Source organism: Macaca nemestrina, chromosome 10 (genome assembly GCF_043159975.1).
Source record: "Macaca nemestrina isolate mMacNem1 chromosome 10, mMacNem.hap1, whole genome shotgun sequence".
Taxonomy (NCBI): domain Eukaryota; kingdom Metazoa; phylum Chordata; class Mammalia; order Primates; family Cercopithecidae; genus Macaca; species Macaca nemestrina.
The window spans coordinates 7872048-7892160 of NC_092134.1; the positions used below are offsets into that span (position 1 = coordinate 7872048).

At 50.9% G+C, this 20113-nt stretch overlaps 1 protein-coding gene across 3 annotated transcripts in view; it reads right to left on the minus strand.

The window, feature by feature from the left end:
* The window catches only part of LOC105495433 (acetoacetyl-CoA synthetase), an 82816-nt gene that overhangs the window by 18209 nt on the left and 44494 nt on the right, over positions 1-20113 (minus strand). For 2 of the 3 annotated variants that reach the window (XM_071070813.1, XM_071070814.1), the window contains exons 8-12: positions 18444-18591; positions 10926-11006; positions 6802-6926; positions 842-906; positions 587-709 (exon numbers count right to left, since the gene is read on the minus strand). In XM_071070813.1, the coding sequence (XP_070926914.1) occupies positions 587-709; positions 842-906; positions 6802-6926; positions 10926-11006; positions 18444-18591 (542 nt within the window). The remainder of the gene's footprint in view (positions 1-586; positions 710-841; positions 907-6801; positions 6927-10925; positions 11007-18443; positions 18592-20113) is intronic. The other variant, XM_071070815.1, reaches the window with a different exon arrangement.

Sequence of the window (20113 nt, forward strand, 5' to 3'; positions counted from 1 at the left end):
CAGCACTTTGGGAGGCCGAGACGGGCAGATCACGAGGTCAGGAGATCGAGACCACCCTGGCTAACACGGTGAAATCCCGTCTCTACTAAAAATACAAAAAAAAAAAAAAACTAGCCGGGCGAGGTGGCGGGCGCCTGTAATCCCAGCTACTCGGGAGGCTGAGGCAGGAGAATGGCGTGAACCCGGGAGGCGGAGCTTGCAGTGAGCTGAGATCCGGCCACTGCACTCCAGCCTGGGCGACAGAGCGAGACTCCATCTCAAAAAAAAAAAAAAAAAAAAAAAATATATATATATATATATATAGAACCTACCAAGATGTATTGTTTTGGATTTTAAGACTATAATCGATGTGAGAGGTGTGTGTATATACATGTATTTCCCCCAGGAGCGAGGGTTCTGTATGGGCTGACTCAGAGTTCACAGTGACTTCGTGAAGCATCACTGCCTCAGATAATGAGAAGGCATTGTGTGTATTGGCTGCCCAGCGGACTGTGTCCTTGGGATGAATCCAAGCACTGGGCAGAGGTGTGCATACTTATGGGGCCGGCGGGGATGGCTGGAAGAACCGTCCCCCCTGGGGCCGTACCTGAGATGGAGCCCAGGAGGATGCTGCTCTTGATGCACCTGTAGACATACTCGTAGCTCTGGGCTTTCAGTGGGGAGCCAGTGGACAGGATCGTGTGGAGCATCTGAAGACTGTGGGTTTCCACTGGGGCAAACAATCACCAAAAGATTAAAACTAAACCCAGTGCCTGAAGCCTCACGCGCAAGCAGAAAATAGGATGGATTTAATTTCCTTGATTGGCAGTATGGGGAATGAATATTAAAGAGGCACACTCACCCGGCTTCATGGCCTTCTCTTCCAGCACCGACAGCCACTTGGCCCCAGTTACCAGGACAGTGATACTAGGGTGCAGGCGGGAAAGAAAACACCAGAAACCCTTCAAGGCTCTTGTACCAAAGCTTTCTAAAGTTAGGGATTTATTTCTGAAAAGTTTGCAAAACCCAAGAGAGAGCAGTTTTCTGGGTTGAACTCATACTTCGTGTTTACTCAAGTCTGAGTCACGGCACCTGCCTTGCTCACAAGCGCACCTGACTGCTCTTTATGCTGATTCCAGCACGCAGGGCCGGTTCCCTTTACCACGAGGCTTCACATACAACAGCAGCTCACCTGAACCCATTCCCTTCCCAACTGCAGAGTATTTTATCTTGGGGGACCAGAGGAAGCCATAAAATCAAGTCCCCTCAAATTCTATCCTCACACATTCATTCACCAATGAAGAGAGGGTTACAGAATTATTATAATTATTTTTTTTAGACAGAACCTCCTTCTGTTGCCCAGCCTGGAGTGCAGTGGTGCAATCACAGCTCACTGCAGCGTCCAACTCCCGGGCTCAAGTGATTCTCCCACCTCAGCCTCCCAAGTAGCTAGAGCTACCAGTGTATGCCACCACGCCCAGCTAAGAGACAGGGTCTTGCTATGTTGCCAGGCTGGTCTTGAACTCCTGGGCTCAAGTGATCCTCCTGCTTTGGCCTCCCAAAGTGCTGGGACAATTTTTCATTTGTTAAAACATGTGCCATACTTGAAACTCTCCACCCATCCCCTTTTTTTAAACAAGTTCACATTTTTATGAAACTCAGAAAAGTGCAGCTCTTCTTGAATGTTCAGAATCCACAGTTCTATGCATTTGTGCTCACAGAACGATACACGCTGCTGAATATACATCACTGCGTTTTCAAGGGCAGACCTGTCTAACATGCTATTTCCTTCCTCAGCTTTTCTTCCAGCCAGGTGGCCCTTCACATGTAAACTCAGTCGGCCCAACTAAAGAACACTGTTCTCTTCGGGGCCTAGAGGAGGCTGTGAGATTCAGACTCTCCTGGGTCACTCTGGGCAGTAGAACCTCACTCCTGCACATCCGGTGGAGAGACTCATCCCAAGGAAGACTGTCATGGCACTTGCTGTCTGAAGCCACGAGGCAACATGGCACAGAACACCCCGGAATGCAGGGCTGGCTGGGCTGGGTGTGGCTAAGGCAATGGCAGGGTGGGTCTCCTTCCACTCAAGGAGGCAGGTTACCATGGTCCTTCCACCTCCCACACCTTCATTCTCTTACTTCCCCAGACCCACCCTGCCACCAACAAAGCCAGCACTGTACCCTAGAGATGGCTGGAGTTTTCGGGGAGGGAGACTAGCTCCTCCCACTGTCCCCCATGCTTCTTTCATAAACTCAGAGTTTGATTAACTACTTCAACATCATAGCCAAGGATTAAGGTGTCACTCCCTTTGCAAGTATCACTAACAGAGGATGGAGACCTCATGACTCTAATGGTGATCACCCGGCCCTGAGCAGCAGTGACCGCCTCCAGCTACAGGTACAAAGCTCTCTAATCAACAGGCACGCCCAAACAACACAGGGGTTTTGTGCAATCCCCCTACTGCCCACCCCCAGAAAACTCGAAGGCTTTCTGTGATTTTAAAGTGCATCTAAGTGCAGGCAAGACTCTGTAAACCCTGATCTTGGTGAGGCTCCGCCAGCACTCGGAGGTGGTGCTCTCCGGCCTGTGAGTCACAGCCCTGCTTGTCTGAAGAAACAGCAAAGTCCTCCATCTATCTCCAGGATGCACGTAAGAGGGTTAGGAAATTCAATACCATTCAGCTCTTAGAAGCACGGGAGCCCACCTGCAGGCACTCATGCCACGTCTTATTTCTAGCAAGTACTGTAAGGGTCGCTGCACAAAAGCATGAGACACCGTCAGGGCCCTAAACCATTGGGACCCAGTGCCCACGACTGCCCGGAGCCCTGTGCGGAGCCAAGTGTGGATCAGCCCACAGGCAGCCCCTCCAGGGATGCCACTGCGCCTGTGGGCTCAGCAATCTCAGTCTCTCAGCTTCTACCCCTGCCCCTGCCCTGGCAATGCTCTCTTCGCTCAGGCGCTACACCGCCCTTTTCTGTTGGTTTGTTTGTTTTGTTTCTGAGATGGAGTCTCTCTGTGTCACTCAGGCTGGAGTACAGCGGGGCGATCTCAGCTCACTGCAACATCTGCCTCCAGGGTTCAAGTGATCTTCCTGCCTCAGCCTCCCAAGTAGCTGGGATTACAGGCCTGCACCACCACACCTGGCTAATTTTTGTATTTTTTGTATTTTTAGTAGAGATGGGGTTTCACCATGTTGGCCAGGCTGGTCTCGAACTCCTGACATCATGATCCGCCCACCTCAGCCTTCCAAAGTGCTGGGATTACAGGCGTGAGCCACCGCGCCCGGCCTACACTGCCCTTTTAATAACATGAACCAGATCCGTGTTCTCATGATTCAGTGTCCACTGCTCTTCCATTCCACTCGGGGAAAAACTCACCCTTCAAGCAGCCCCAAAAGTCCCCGCCCCTCCGACTCTACCCCCGCCCCCCGCCCCGCATCAACCCTTCACACTCGGGCCACAGCAGGCCCCTTCCAGCTTCCACAACACGTGGATCTTAGGCCCACCTCCTGGTGGTTCCCTCTGCCGGAAGCACACGTCCCCACTTGTGCAAAAGTAGTTCCTGAACCTTCCAGCCTCAGCCCAAATGTCAAGACCTCTTGAGGACTCCCTGACCCCAGGTCTCTGACGGCACTCCTCAGAGCCCAAGGTTGGCCTCTCTTTTCCTTACCTTCCCCCTCCCAGTACCAGCCCCATGAGGACAGAGCGTGCTGGCCCCTGGTCGCTGCTGTGTAGCTCCCAGGACCCAGCAGGGAGCTTGGCTCACAGCACGCAGTCCAGCACACACTGGGTGTAGATCCTGGCAAAGTGCCGTCCAACCCATGCACTTCCTTAGAAGGACAAGCCTGCTCACCCGCAAGGCCCCTGCCCTCTAGAACCACCTTAGACAATGGCCCCATTCAGAGACAGGCAAAACCGGGCAACCCAGACAACGTCCACGCCTGCCCCGCTACTAGCAAACTGGACAAAGTCCCCAGGGTTCTGGCCCTAATTCCATCCAGAATAATCCCCTCACTAGAACCCAGAAACACACCCCTGTGAAGAAGAAAATTCACCTTTTAAAATTATCTTGTCTGTGGCTACAAAATAAATGCTCTTTGATCAAAGGTGTCAATAAGGCTGGGAGCTGACATGCCGGTAATCAATAGAGATCTCACCCCACATTTACTAACAGACGTGGGTTTTAAGCAGAGGCACTGAGACAGCACCACGAGGACTGTGCCTGCCCCGCGCACCTCTTGCCACAAAACAGGGTTTGCCGTGACTGCTTTCAACTGCTGCACAGCATTCAGTTTCCAGGAGGTGGACAGAACCGAGCTGAAGTGTCCTTCCCTCCCAGCACCGCTCCCTCTCACTGCTGGTGGCGACCAGTGCAGTGGTTTAAGGCCCGCATCCTTCCAAGAGCCCCTCACCGGCAGCCCCTGCCCAGGTGCCGAGTCACACCTGCCTCACCAAACTGCACAGGAGGCTCTCCCAGGCAGGGCAAAGGCCACTTCCAGAGGAAGCCCTGTGACACCATGACCACACCTCAGTCAGCCTCAGTGCTCTGGCCAACCTAGGGCCCGTGATTATGGCACGGAACCAGCCACCATGCTGTGAACACTCGCACATGTACGCGTGCGCACAGGCACATGCACACATACACAAGGCACACGTGCATCCACACGTACAGCAAACATTCACAGCTGCATGCACACACATCCATGCGCTCACTTGCACTCTCACATGTATGTGCACACTCATGCACATATGCACTCCCACACTCCCTTTCACATGATCACGCTCCATGCACACGCACACACACTTTCACATACACTTGTGCACACACGCAGACTCACACCCATGCATACACAGAGCAGAGTCTCCCTGGGACACTTCATCCCTGGATCTCATTAGCACCGGGCCCCAATGATGTACATTTCCCTCTCCACCCCTCCTCCAGTAACCCCCGACCCAGTGCATGCCTCTCCAACACACCAATAAAAGTTCCTCCACCTGGAGCCTGGCTTGAGGGTAAAAGGGTAAAGATTCTAAGCCATCTGAAGTTCCCAGGGATTTGATTAACCTTTTGCTGGAAACCATCTCATTAGGAAATAGCCTTCCTCACTAAGATTGTGAGCCAAATGTCAGGATTTAAATATTACCCAGGCCAAGTTATAATTAAAATGTTAATGGCCAAGGATTTAAAAACATGAGTGGCTCCTGTTCGCCCCATGAACAGATTCAGACATGGAGTAATTAGGACACTTCAGAGCATGGTTGTTTCTGGGCCCCTGGAGCTCTGGCGACTTCTATGTTCTTATCTCTAGAAACACTGTCATTAGGCCAAGGGTGACCAAGACCACCGTGGCCAGAACACGCTAGCCAGTTGTGATTAATTCATCAGCAAAGTGCTGAAGAGACTGGATCTCCTGATGCCTTCTAATGATGATGATGATGGGGGCAGGGGGCAGCAGCAGGGACCCCTGCACCTATCCCCATTTGCATAATTCTCAGGCACCAGGAGGGTACCCAGTGTGTCTCTCCTAACTGGCTCCTGCCACTGCTCATGGGATTCCTGTCTACTGTCCAGCCAGGACCACAGGAAAGAAGTGACCACCTCCAGGGGCCCCAGGAAGCACTCAGTGCAGTTATGATGAGGCGACCCTAGAAGACAGGTGGCTGCCAGCCCCCAGGGATGACTAGGGACAAACAGAGCTCTCCTTCTGCCAATGGGCTCAGGAGAAAGGTGGCAGGAAATCCAAACGCAGCCCCCCCAGTCACAGGTTCTGCACCCACCCCTCACGAACTTATCCACACACCTCCCCTGTGCATTCGGCCTTCACCTCACTTCATCTCTGATATGTTTTAGCTGTCCCCACCCAAATCTCATCTTGAACTGTAGCTCCTATAATCCCTTCGTGTCGTAGGAGGGACCTAGTGGGAGGTAATTGAATCATGGTGGCAGGTTTTTCCCGAGCTGCTCTCTCGATAGTGAGTAAGTCTCACGAGATCTGATGGTTTTATAAAGGACAGTTCTCCTGCACATGCTCTCTTGCCTGTTGCCATGTAAGACATGCCTTTGCTCCTCATTCACTTTCCATCATGATTGTGAGGCCTCCCCAGCCACGTGAAACTCTGAGTCCATTCAACCTCTTTTTCTTTATAAATTACCCACTGTCGGGTATTTCTTCAGAGCAGTATGAAAATGGATGAATACAATCTCACTCCTGAGTCTGCAGAACCTGTGTGAAACAGGACTCTAAGCGGCCCTCAGTTTTCCTCCTTTTGCTGGGAAATGCCACAACTAGAGAAATAAGATCAATGCACAGCCCAATGACTGCAGCTGACAACACCGTACTGTGTAAGTGCTGGAACTTTGATAAGAGAGTCCATTTCAGGTGCTCTCCTTGCTAAAAACAAAAAGGTAACTGTGTGAGGAGATGCAAATGCGAATTTGCCTGACTGCAGTACTCATTTCACTACGTGTATACACAGCAAAATACCATCCTGCGTGCCTTACGATACATACAATTTCTACTAAAAAGTAATCCTAAAAATAGAAATAGATTCTTAAAAGAAATGAGATTGCACGCTGCCCATAGGATTTTTCTCAGCCCTCACTCTGAAGGGGAGAGCCCTAGCCCTTGGCGTCCCTCCCTTCTTAACAGTTTCACCTTCTGCTTCTGGCACCTCCCACACCCTCCTCTTGGAGAGGGGGTGTCCACAAAGGCAGAGCATTCCGGAGACTGCCCCGAAGGCAGGCAGGACTCTGCATTTGATCCCAAGGAGCCTTCCCGGTGCTGCCTGTCCCTTGCTTTGAGCACAGCATCTTGGTACCTACCCTATCCTGTCAACCAGGTCCCAGAGCACGTTGGGCGTAGGCACCAGCGGGGAGCCATCATACAAGACCATGGCCGCTCCTGTGGCCAGAATGGACACCATCCAGTTCCACATCATCCAGCCGGCCTGCAAAGACAGGAGAGCTGCGGCTTCAGTGGGCGCTAGGCAGCTCCCCCAAGCGCTGCCCGCTCAGCTTCCCATGTCCCTGGGAAAACGCCTAAGATGGAGCCACAGGTTGGCACTAACTGCCCATTTCAAATGCAGGACATTCTGGCCCAGCAACTCCCCATCTAACAATGGACCGCACAGACATAGTCACACATGTGCATGAAGACGCATCACAGAATGCCTGCTGCAGCCTTACTGGTGACAGAGACAAAGCAATGTAGGTGTTATCGACACAAGAAAGGTCACAGGAGGTGCACACTTGCTACTGACACTCCTACACAGTCACTGAACCCACATGAGGCGTTCTGAACAGCACCCGGCAGTATGACAGCAGCCATTGTGCAGCCATGAAACAGAATGAGGTCCGGACTGACACGGAACCATCCCCAAGACATTATTCATCCATGATTAATGGTGTCAGGAACCTACCTCCTGCCTGCCACAGCCTAGGGCTGTCCCCAAATCACATGGGCTATAGTGACCCAAAACCAACGTCCCCCGGAAGGCCCACCTACACCTACTTCCCATGCACAAAGGCAGAGGGCACGAGGACACAGCCAAAGGTCTCCATTTAGTTGAGTTGCTTTCTTCCTTTTTTTTTTTTTCCCCAAGACAAGGTCTCACTCTGTCACCTAGGCTGGAGTGCAGTGGCACAATCAGAGCTCACTGCAGCCTCGACCTCCTAAACTCAAGTGATCCTCCTGCCTCAGCCTCCCATGTAGCTGGGACCACAGATGTGAGCCACCACGCCCAGCTAATTTTTTTATTTTTTGTAGATGAGGTCTCACTTTGTTGTCCAGGCTAGTCTTGAACTCCTGGCCTCAAGGGATCCTCCTGCCTCAGCCTCACAAAGTGCTGGGATTACAGGCATGAGCCACTGCGCCTGGCCATTGAGCTGCCTTCTGAACAGGTCTTAATGTACTTGTTCAGTTTCTTTTATTGAGGAACTGTTCCCCAAAGAGGAAACCAGTGCCTGGAAGCCCCAAGCAGCATAGCATTCCCGGCCACCTCATTGTCCAACAAAGCTGCTAAAAGTTGAGTCCAGGCCTGCTGGCTCACACCTGTAATCCCAGCATTTTGCAGGGCAAGATGGGAAGATCACTTGAGCTCAGGAGGTTGAGACCAGCCTGCGTAACTCAGTGAGACCTGGTCTCTATGGAAAAACAACTTTTTTTTTTTTTTTTTTTTTGAGACGGAGTCTCACTCTGTCACCGAGGCTGGAGTGCAGTGGCACAATCTCAGCTCACTGCAATCTCTGCCTCCTGGGTTCAAGCGATCCTCCCACCCCAGCCTCCCAAGTAGCTGGGATTACAGGTGTCCACCACCACACCTGGCTAACTTTTTTGTATTTTTAGTAGAGACAGGGTTTTACCATGTTGGCCAGGCTGGTCCTGAACTCTGACCTCAAGTGATCCACCTACCTCATCCTCCCAAAGTGTTGGGATTACAGGCATGAGCCACCATGCCTGGCCTCTAGAAAAAAAAATTTTTTTTAATTAGCCAGGCATGGTGGAGTACACCTGTGGTCTCAGCTACTTGGAGGCTGAGGTGGGAGGATTACTTGAGCCCAGGAGTTTGAGGCTGCAGTGAGCCATGATCACCACTGCACGCTAGGCTGAGCAACAGAGTGAGACTCTGTCAAAAGAAAAGAAGAAAGGCAAAGGGAAAAAGGGTGACAAAAGGCAAAGGGAAAATGGGAAAGGAAGGGAGGGGTAGGGAGGGGAAGAGAGGGGAAAGAAAGGAAAGGAAGGGTAAGGAAGGGAGGAGAAGGAAGGGAGGGAGGGAGAGTGGGTCACAGTACAGGCTGGGCCCAGGGCTGCAGGACATGAAACAACTGCCACGAGGCTGCTGTTAGAACCCAGGTGGGGAGGCCAGGTGCAGTGGGGAGGCCAGGCACGGTGGCTCACGCCTGTAAACCCAGCACTTTGGGAGGCCGAGGCGGCAGATCACGAGGTCAGGAGATCGAGACCATCCTGGCTAACATGGGGAAACCTTGTCTCTACTAAAAATACAAAAAATTAGCTGGGCGTGGTGGTGGGCGCCTGTAGTCCCAGCTACTCAGGAGGCCGAGGCAGGAGAATGGCATGAACCCGGGAGGTGGAGCTTGCAGTGAGCCAAGAACGCACCACTGTACTTGAGCCTGGGCAACAAAGCAAGACTCCGTCTCCAAAAAAAAAAGAACCCAGGTGGGGTCAAGCTGCTCCAAGAAAAATCTAACTGCCTGATTCTTAGTGGGCAGGATCCTTCCAGTAAAAACGAAATGCCTCTGAGAAAACTGCTCCAAATTTTTGAGTTCTTTCCATTGTATCTTTACTCTCAATACAAGACCCTCCCATTTTAAATTGCCGTGTCCCAGGGAAGCAGCTGAATCCTACATCATCGTAGCTGCTGGGAGCTTTCTGCAACTCCTTAAGGACACCGCACTGATGCTGCTGGCCGAGATTCCTGCTCAGAAATATTTGAGAAAGGATGCGGCACACAAGGGACCATTGGTGGGGGTGGGGCTAGCACCAGTATTCTACCTTAGGGACTGGGAACAGGGGTGGGTTGTAGAGCAAATCCCTGCAGCTGAAAGAAACCTGAATCTTTGTCCCAAGCCCCTTATTAATCCACAGCTGGTCACAGAGAGCCGGGAGGGGCCTCTCAATAGTCACACATCAAAAACACACCCAAGGTCACCACTCCTGAGTCTGTGTGAGATCCCAGGGGTCCATCCCCTGCACCGGTGTATGTGTGAGGTCCCAGGAGTCTGTCCCCCCTCCTCCATCTGTGTGAGGTCCCGGGGGTCTGTCCCCCCTCCTCCATCTGTGTGAGGTCCCGGGGGTCTGTCCCCACTCCTGCATCTGTGTGAGGTCCCGGGGGTCTGACACTCTCCTGCACCTGTGTGAGGTCCCAGGTGTCCGTCCCTGCTCCTGCATCTGTGGGCAGTCCCAGGGAGTCTCTCACAAGGGGTACAGAAGGGCCCTGGGCATCAACCTCGCAGGTCAGGCATGTGCCTGATGCATTCCACTCGGCATAAAAACTCAGCATGCCAGGGGCGGTGGCTCACGCCTGTAATCCCAGCACTTTGGGAGGCTGGGGCAGGTGAATCATGAGGTCAGGAGTTCGAGACCAGCCTGGTCAACATGGTGAAACCCCATCTCCACTAAAAATACAAAAAATTAGCTGGGCGTGGTGGCACGTGCCTATAGTCCCAGATACTCAAGGCTGAGGCAGAAGAATCCCTTGAACCCAGGAGGCAGAGATTGCAGTGAGCTGAGATCGAGCCACTGCACTCCAGCCTGGGCGACAGAGCTAGACTTCATCTCAAAAACAAACAAAAACAAACAAACAAACTCGGCACAGAAGCACCACTCAGGACCTGTAGCTAGATCATTCTGGAAGCTCTTGATGTTTTCAGTTCTCCTCTGGGGTAAAATACACTTGCTTTAACTTGTCCTAACCTTCTGTCTTTCAGTGCTCAGCAAGGGCAGAAAGTCCTCCAACACCTTGAGTTGAGTTCTGGTTTCATGGCCTGGATTCCACAGCCATGTGAGGTCCCAGTGGTCCCGGGACCTCACACAGATGCAGGAGTGGGGACAGACCCCCGGGACCGCACACAGATGGAGGAGGGGGGACAGACCCCCGGGACCTCACACATACACCGGTGCAGGGGACGGACCCCTGGGATCTCACACAGACTCAGGAGTGGTGACCTTGGGTGTGTTTTTGATGTGTGACTGTTGAGACGCCCCTCCCGGCTCTCTGTGACCAGCTGTGCACTCCACGTGGATTCCAAGCTGCTGACTGCAAGCTGTGGAAGAGCAGGCCAACTCGACACCGTGCGCTGGGGGAGCTCTCACCACAGTTCAGCACAGGCCAGCGCCCAGGGAAGCCTTTACCATGTGTCATGGGCTGGTGTCCGGCGAAGTCCCCGCTGTGGTATAGCACAGGCCAGCACCTTGGGGAAGCCCTTACCGTGGTGTAGCACAGGAGGATGTCACTGCTGGTCATGTTGCCGTGCAGCAGATGCTCCTTCAGATGCTGGATGAGGGTGCCCTGCAGGGAGACACGAGGAGTGGGTGCTCTCTGTTAGGCGTACAGTACCAGGAAGCCGGTGCCTGGCCCACGCGCCGCTCAGACGCTGCCAGGAAGAAGCCCCAGCAGATTCCCATTTTCCTTCCTGGGAGAAGCAGACTTGGGAGGCTCCCCGCTCTCCCCTGTGATGAGCCATGCCCCCATATCCCTCTGCCCCGAGAGCTGAGCGTGGCTTGCAGTCTGGAGGGGAAAACCCTGACAATCCTGTCTGCCCTCAAGCTCTCAGTGCCCAGGACATCAAGGGGACCACGGAGGCCCACCAGTTTCAGGCAGAACAGAAGTGACCCTTACAGAGAAGAGAGTCAACGAGCAAAAGACCAGGGCCTAACCCTTGCAGGACAGGTGCTAGCCCAGCCTCATGGGGAACAGGGAACACGGGGGTGAGGGGGATGTGGTGGGGGTGGGGCGCCAGCAACAGAGCAAGACTGTAGCTGGGACTCACGTTCAAGATCGGAGTTCAGGAATGCCTCAGCTGAGCGGACAGCACAAGACCCTGCTTCTGGCTAAAACACCCAAGCAGACCCGCTCCCTCCCACCCACTATACACTATTACCTTCAGTTTTGGTGCTTAATTGGCACTATATTTGCACGGTCCAGAACTCTGAAGCAGATACTATGAAAAGCCGTCCTCTCTCCCTGTCCTATACCCAGCTCTCCCCAGAGGCAGCCAGTCCTAGCAGTTTCCTGTGAATGTCTTTCTTGCTGATGCTAGCACATATTTATTAAGGCCATTTTGTTCATTGTGACCCAGTGTCCCACACTTTGCCTTTTCCACCCAACAGCATACCTGGGACATCTTCCTTGGCATGCCAGGAGCTCCCTCATGTCTGTTTACAACTATATAATCTTCCACTGCCCAGAACACACTTGTTCCAAGCAACTCTGTGTGTCCGGCAGGGGCAGGGAGGAGAGGAAGCTTCCCATCGCCAGGCACAACAAAGACAGCAGAGCCAGCAGCCCCTGCACCCGTCACTCCACACTCCCAGCCTCGGTTTTCCTGTCTTTCCAACAGATCTTGTACAAGATCCTGAGGACAGACGGCATGCTGCCCCTTCAGTGACCACTGCCCTTCAGTCTGGTCCACAGATGTGAGCCTCTGGCTCATGACAAAGGTGCTTCTGGTCGTGGAGGGGCTAGAGGGTTGAAGCAAGGACTTGTATATTAAAACCCAGTCGTGAAGGCCCTCATCATACCCAAGGAAAAAGCTTCCAAAAGCCAGTTGCAGGAGACGATCCCTTTAAGAGCTCAACAGGAACAATCCTATCCAACACAGGCTCCCATTCAGGAGCCAAAATTCTTATTCCAGAGTCCATCCCAAACAGGCAACCGCCACCTGGCCCACAAACAGCTACAACTGAAGCCTCCAGAAACTGCCAGGCAGATGAGTAGATGCTGCCTGATACGGTTTGGCTCCACATCCCCATCCAAATCTCATCTTGAATTGTATTTCCATAATTCCCACATGTTGTGGGAGGGACAAAGTGGGAGATAATTGAATCATGGGGGCAGTTTCTCCCATACTATTCTCACAGTAGTGAATCAGTCTCATGAGAGCTGATGGTCTCATAAGGGGAAACCCATTTCATTTGGTTCTCATTCTCTCTCTTTGCCTGCTGCCATCCATGTAAAACGTGACTTGCTCCTCCTCGCCTTCTGCCATGATTGTGAGGGCTCCCCAGCCACGTGGAACTGTTAAGTCCATTAAACCTTTCTTTTGTAAATTGCCCAGTCTCAGTATGTCTTTTTTTTTTTAGAGAGTTTTGCTCTGTCACCACGCTGGAGTGTGGCAGTGCAATCTCGGCTCACTGCAAACTCCCAGGTTCAAGCGATTCTCCAGCCTCAGCCTCCCGAGTAGCTGGGACTACAGGCGCACACCACCACACCCAGCTGATTTTTCATTTCCAGTAGAGACGGGGTTTCACCATGTTGGCCAGGCTGGTCTTGATCTCTTGACCTCGTGACCTGCCCACCTTGGCCTCCCAAAGTGCTGGGATTACAAGCGTGAGCCACCGCGCCCGGCCCTCAGTATGTCTTCATCAGCAGCATGAAAACAGACTAATACACTGCCCTTTTCTGCAGTCCCCCGAGACCACCTCCAGGCTCTGGAAGCTGAGCTGCAGGGTGGAGTTTAACAAGAATCCCCAGTGAGGGTCAAGAGACAGCCTCCCCTTCCCTTCCCCAGGCACTCAAAAGCTTCTTAGAAAGTTCCATGACACTCTGTTCTCATGGGCAGTGGGTAGGCAATAATTTGGGGGTGACAAACTTTTCAGGAACTGTCTCCACGAACTAAATCTTTCCACGAATCCACTTAAAGGACAGGGAACTCTGATTCTACGAGCCTGTGGCAAATCCCTCTCCCATTTTCTTTTTCACTTGAAATTAGCATTTAACTCTGCAGCTTCACCCACGTGGTCTGCTGAGAGCACAGCGGAGCTACAAGCCTGCGTTCGTTCAGTGGTTCATTAGCCTCATTCTCTCAGACGGCACAAAACGAACAATGGGCCCTCCTCCTCTCCCAATAATTTCTCTGTGTGAATCTTAACAAGTTACATCCATCGTTTTTCCCTTAATTCTTAAATATTTATGGTCAAGTCTGAATGCTTTCCCTGAGGGTAAGGCAGCATAAACGGCATGGTTTCCTGGGTCTCAGCGCCAGAGAGTAATTTCATGTAAAGGAAGAGAACCGGGAACCACTTTCTGACACCCTTCATGGACTTAGGAAACACAAACCAACAAACCAGTAAAATAACCCCCACCCCACTAAATCGGGAAGATTATCAGCCCCTGGGACTCTGGCCTGTGTTGCCTCACTGTTTTCAAGTTTGTGGTCAAGATAACTCTAGAAAACGAGCAAGACGCTTAGTCACTTCTCCAGAGATGCAAGAGCCCAGTGAAGATGGGGTACATATAGTTGTTCCTGATTTTTCCACACTCTAAATATATCAGGCATGATCATTTTATGAGCAAGCTATATTATATCTAATACATTTTATGCCCCTCTTAAAAAAAATGACATGCACTATGCAAAGAGCACTAAAAAGAAAAGTACAGTTACACATTTCCATTTATCCTAAAATGTCTTGTTTGGCCACATATACCTGCCCCCGCCCTTGTCTGCAAGATTTCTAAAAATGCTCATCTCGGTGGCTTATTAACAGACCTGCGCCCAGGTGCACGAGGGCTGCCCTTTCACAGGGAAAATGCGATTCCAACTACACCTCATACTGTGAACACACCCCAGCTGGCTTTCATAAAATCAGATTATTTGAGTGACAGGACAGCTCTCGGCCTACAAAGAGGCAACTCAGTTGAGCCAGTGTAACTGCCAGAAATAAGGCCTTTGCCCCCCACCACTAACATCAGCCCCTTGCTCCCACTCCCGGGTTTCTTGAGAATTAACCTGTGTGGACAGGCTCTTGGACCTTCAGATCTATTTCACAGCCTGCAACAAGACCCTCAGTGAATCCAGATCTAGGTGATGATGAAGCCACATTGACTCCTTTCCACATTCTGATGAAAAGACTCTGTAAAAAGCCTAATAGGGCTTTCAAATGATTCCAGTGTAAATGTTTCCTTTTTACAGAAGGGATTCGAACTGCTTCTAGGTAGAGGGAACATCTGTAAAAGCTAAATGAGCTAGAATAAAGGAACTTGTATATCTCCTTTTCAAATGCCACTGTCTTATCAAGCAAAGGTTTCTCCACTTGGAGAATTCTCTTCTTCTGAGTTTGGGGAGAAAAGTGGTGATCAGAAGGTTTGACCAAGATATGGTAGATTTTTCTCCTCCCTGTGGGCTGAGCCAACTGAAAGGGAAACGGGGAAATGAGCTACGGGGAGAGCTGAAGAGCTGGCCCAGAGGAGAGCTAGAGCAGCGTGAAGGTGAGAGCCACAGCATGGAGCGAGCATCCTGACTCTCACAGACTGCCCCAGGAGAAGTCTGAGTGCGAGGTAAGGATTCAACAAGAAGCTCTCTTATCAAGCCCAGGGGCAGAGGAGGATCAGAGAAAGTAAGACGTGATAGCAGTTACTAGAAAAGAACTACATTCAACTGGGCACGGTGGCCCACACCTATAAACCCAGCACTTTGGGAGGCCGAGGAGGGCGGATCACAAGGTCAGGAGTTGGAGACCAGCCTGGCCAACATAGGGAAACCCTCTCTCTACTAAAAATACAAAAAAAAAAAACTTAGCCAGCCATGGTGGTGGGCACCTGTAATCCTAGCTACTCAGGACACTGAGGTAGAAGAATCACTTGAACCCGGGGGCAGAGGTTGCAGTGAGCCAAGATTGTGCCACTTCACTCCAGCCCAGGTGACAATGCTGGGACTCCATCTCAAAAAAAAAAAAAAAAAAAAAGCAAAGCACCACATTGACCCAGGCATTTCATTTCTGAAAACTGGCCTAATGAAATCACAAAAATGAAATACACTGACGTTGTGTCCCCCCACCCCCCGATAGATGCACGGAGAAGAAAACAATACCCATTTCCAGGGTATTCCCACCAAAGCTGCATAACCTGGACCTAACCACGAGGAGACACCAGTCAGACCCAAAGAGAGCCATTCTGCCAAACCAGGAGCCTGGGCTCTTCGAAAATGTCAGTGTCACGAAAGACGAAGAAGCCCAAGGAACTGTTCCAGACCCAAGGACGTGCAGGAGACCTGACGACTGACGTGCCACCACCTGAGCTGCTAGCACACTACTGGGAAACTGGCGACCTGAGTGTGGACCGTAGATTAGAGGACGGCACTGCACCAACGTCAACATTCCTGAATTTGATGAGCATGTTACACTTCTGTAAGAGAACGTTTTTGTTCTTGGGAGATACGTGCTGAAATATTAAAGAGTGAAAGATCATTACGGCTCTGACGTACTCCAACTAGTTCAGCAAAAAGCAAACTAACAACATGTGTATATATGCTGAGAGAGAGAAAGAAGGCAAAAGAAGCTGTTAGGACATGTTAAAAATTGATGTTGACATCAGGCACAGTGGCTCATGCCTATAATTCCAGCACTCAAGAGGCCAAGGCGAGAGGATCACTTGAGCCCAAGAGTTCATGACCAGCCTGGAGAACATAGCAAGACCCCATCTCCACAAAAATGAAAAAGTAGCATGTGCCTGTAGTTCTATGTACTTGGAAGACTGAGGTGGGAGATTGCTTGGGCCCAGGAGGTAGAGGTTGCAGTGAGCCATGATCACACCACTGCACTACAGTCTGGGCAACAAAGTGAGAAACTGTCTCAAAAAAAAAAAAAATGACATTGAAAATGTTAAAAACAGAATGTTAACAATGGAAGAATCCAGCTGAAGGGTGCCATGGAGCTTACTATTCTTGCAACTTTTCTATAGGTTCTCTAGGTATTTTATTTTTTTCAAAAATAAAAGGTTTGTGTTTTTTTTTTTTTTTTTTTTGAGACAGAGTCTCGCTCTGTAGCCCGGGCTGGAGTGCAGTGGCCGGATCTCAGCTCACTGCAAGCTCCGCCTCCCAGGTTTACGCCATTCTCCTGCCTCAGCCTCCCGAGTAGCTGGGACTACAGGCGCCTGCCACCTCGCCCGGCTAGTTTTTTGTATTTTTTAGTAGAGACGGGGTTTCACGGTGTTCACCAGGATGGTCTCGATCTCCTGACCTCGTGATCCACCCGTCTCGGCCTCCCAAAGTGCTGGGATTACAGGCTTGAGCCACCGCGCCCGGCCTAAAATAAAAGGTTTGTTTGAGCCTGGTGGCTCACATCTGTAATCCCAGCACTTTCGGAGGCCAAAGCAAGTGGATTACATGAGCCCAGAGGTTTTAGACCAGCCTGGGTAACATGGCAAAACCCGATCTCTACAAAAAAAAAAAAAAAAAAAAAAAGTAGGGCATAGTGGTACATGCCTATGGTCCCAGCTGCGTGGGAGCTGGGTGGGGAGGATTGCTTAAGCCCAGGAGGCGAAGGTTGCAGTGAGCCAAGGTCGCACCACTGCACTCCAGCTGGGTGACAGATCAAGACTCCATCTCAAAAAAGTAAATAAACAAATAAATAAAAGGTTAAAAGTCACTAACCTATACGTATAAATTCTATTGCATAGTATTAACATATTATTTCAGGTGCTTTAATAAAGTTAGACTTTTGGCGAAATAAGAAATATTAAAAGCATGTGTCATGGGCTGAACTATGTACCCCCAAAATTCATATATTGAAGCTCTAATCCCCAGTATCTCAGAATGTGACTAAATGGGCCTTTAAAAGGTGACGGAATTTAAATGAGGCTGTCAGAGCAGGCCCAGATCCGATCTGACTGGGGTCCTCAGGAGAAGCAGCTTGGACACATACAGGGAGATACCAGGGGTGTCACGTGAAACACCACATGAGGACACAAGCCAAGGAGCGAGGCCTCAGACAAGAACACCTGTGTTGCACCTTGGTGTTGAAGCCACACGGCCTGTGGTACTTTGTTATGGCAGCTCTAACAGACTCACAGCACCGGTAGGCTCTTTCTCAGTTAATTAGACTCTAATAATAACCTAATAACCTAGTAACCTAGCCTTCTAATAACCTAACCAGTGGCTTTCAAGTATTTTACCACAACCCACGGTCAGATGTAAGTTTTACAAGGCCCCCGGCACGTGCACACATCCACTCCACATAATGACAGCTTCACAAAACAACACCCATACCTCTTATGAGCCTATTCTGTGCTAACATTTTATTTTACTTTTATTTTTTGAGACAGGGTCTGGCTCTGTTGCCAGCTGGAGTGCAGTGGCACGATCTCAGCTCATTGCAACCTCTGCCTCCTGGGTTCAGGCAATTGTCCCACTTCGGCCTCTCGAGTAGCTCAGACTACAGGCATGTGCCACCATGTCCAGCCAATTTTTGCATTTTTTAGTAGAAATGGGGTTTTGCCATATTGGCCAGGATGGTCTCAAACTCCTGGGCTCAAAGCAATATGCCCGCCTCAGGTTCTCAAAGTGCTGGGGTTATGGGCGTGGGCCACTGCACCTGGCACTGGGCAAATATTATCTATTCTTGTCTATTCTGATTCATTCTTTTTAAAATAGGTGGCAGGGCCCACCTACTGAGTTCACAATCCTCCAGCTGGTCTGGACCTGCAGGGTGAATGTAGCTGGTTCAGCCAGCGCACCCCCTGCCCCCAAGGCACACTGCACTGTACAGTGACCTCCAAGCCTGTCACCATGGTGGTAGGTGCCATCCCAGTCCCTGAAGTGGCAGCTCTCCACTGCCCTGGGCCCAGTGCCGGATCTCCGCACAGCACCCCACTTGGAGAGAAGCTGCACGTTGGACTCTCTGGGGATGGGGTGCAGTCTGACAACCCCAACGCTGCCATCATCAGCTGGGAGGCCCTGTTGGAGCAAACAGACAACAGGAGGCCCCTGCAGAGCTTTCCCCAGAGACCTACCCCAGCGGAATGCACCATGCATTTGGGTGCGCCCGTGGTGCCCGATGAAAACATGATGAACAGTGGGTGGCTGAAGGGCAGCTGCTCGAACTCCAGCTGCGGGGCCTGCTCGCTGGTGCCGGTGGCAAGAAAGTCGTCCAGAAACATACTGTGGGCCGAAAAGCAGGGAAACACACCATGAACGTCCCAGAATGCTGGACCGGACCCGCTGATTCCACCCATGCACTGCCCTCTGTTTCTACCCCAGAAAAGCCAGGATTCCAGGGGGATGGTGGCCTGATTTGGAAACTTTCTGGGACCAGCAGAGGAAGTGAGATCTCAGAGATTCAAGCTAATTGAAGGAAAACTCATTGATCGAGTAAAGGTTTCAAGTTGCTTAATCAGCACTGCTGACAGGGCCAAGGGCTGTCTTTTAGAGAATCTTTTGTTTTCATAACCACCATGGAGAAGGATCACTTACAATGAACAAGCCATGTGTGTACCAACACTGCTGAAGGAGGCTTTGGAAATGGCCTTGAAGTCTTCTGAGCTCATGTCCCTTGTTTGCTGTTCATCACCTGACTGGCAAATGCTTTGTTTCCAACGATCGACCAAAAGGAAGCACTTACCAAGTGGGTCTGAATTAAGATGCTTCCCCCGTGGGGAGAAGGGAGAGGAGGAGATGCTAGATTAATGAGCCCTTCCTACAGATGTGGCGCCAATTTCCTAAACCACAGCTCCATGACAGAGAACCGCTCAGCAAATACCATGTGTTATCACTAACTTACTAGATCCTGAGGTTTACAATAGCAAGATACAAATATCTGTCCAAGAGCAAATAAAATTCATCCCAGCTATTGACTGTCACCCAGGAAGTGTGCCTGGGCTTACCCCCAAAGCTGACATGCAGCATTGCTGTAGGTGGCCAAGAACCATCAAAGGGGCAACACAAACAGGAGATTTGTTTTCTGCACTAGAAACAGCTGCAGAAGCCACAAGCCATCTTGGGGAAAGGTGGTTTTCTGTTTTGAAACGAGCAGCACCACCCATCTGAACACACTGGCCCTATACTCAAATGACAAATGGAACTGTCTTTCAGGGAAGGAGGTGGGAATCAGTTAAACGCAGCCTGCAACCATTTGCTAGGGATAGTTACTCTGAAATACAAATGCCATACATCCTAAAATGAAGAATTTTGCTGTGCATCCTTAAAAGATAAAGGTTTCTCCTGGGGAAGACATGGTGGTTTAAAAAGGGCATCCAACCAGGCCGGGCGCGGTGGCTCAAGCCTGTAATCCCAGCACTTTGGGAGGCCGAGACGGGCGGATCACGAGGTCAGGAGATCGAGACCATCCTGGCTGACACTGTGAAACCCCGTCTCTACTAAAAAAAAAAACTACAAAAAACTAGCCGGGCGAGGTGGCAGGCGCCTGTAGACCCAGCTACTCGGGAGCCTGAGGCAGGAGAATGGCGTGAACCCGGGAGGCGGAGCTTGCAGTGAGCTGAGATCCGGCCACTGCACTCCAGCCTGGGTGGCAGAGCGAGACTCCGTCTCAAAAAAAATAAAAAAATAAAAAATAAAAAATAAAAAGGGCATCCAAAGTAATTCAGCTCTAAGCAAGAAACAAACAAAGCCGTCTGCTCCAGCGTGTCAGGAAAACTATTCACTGAGGAACTTTACGGCCAATGAA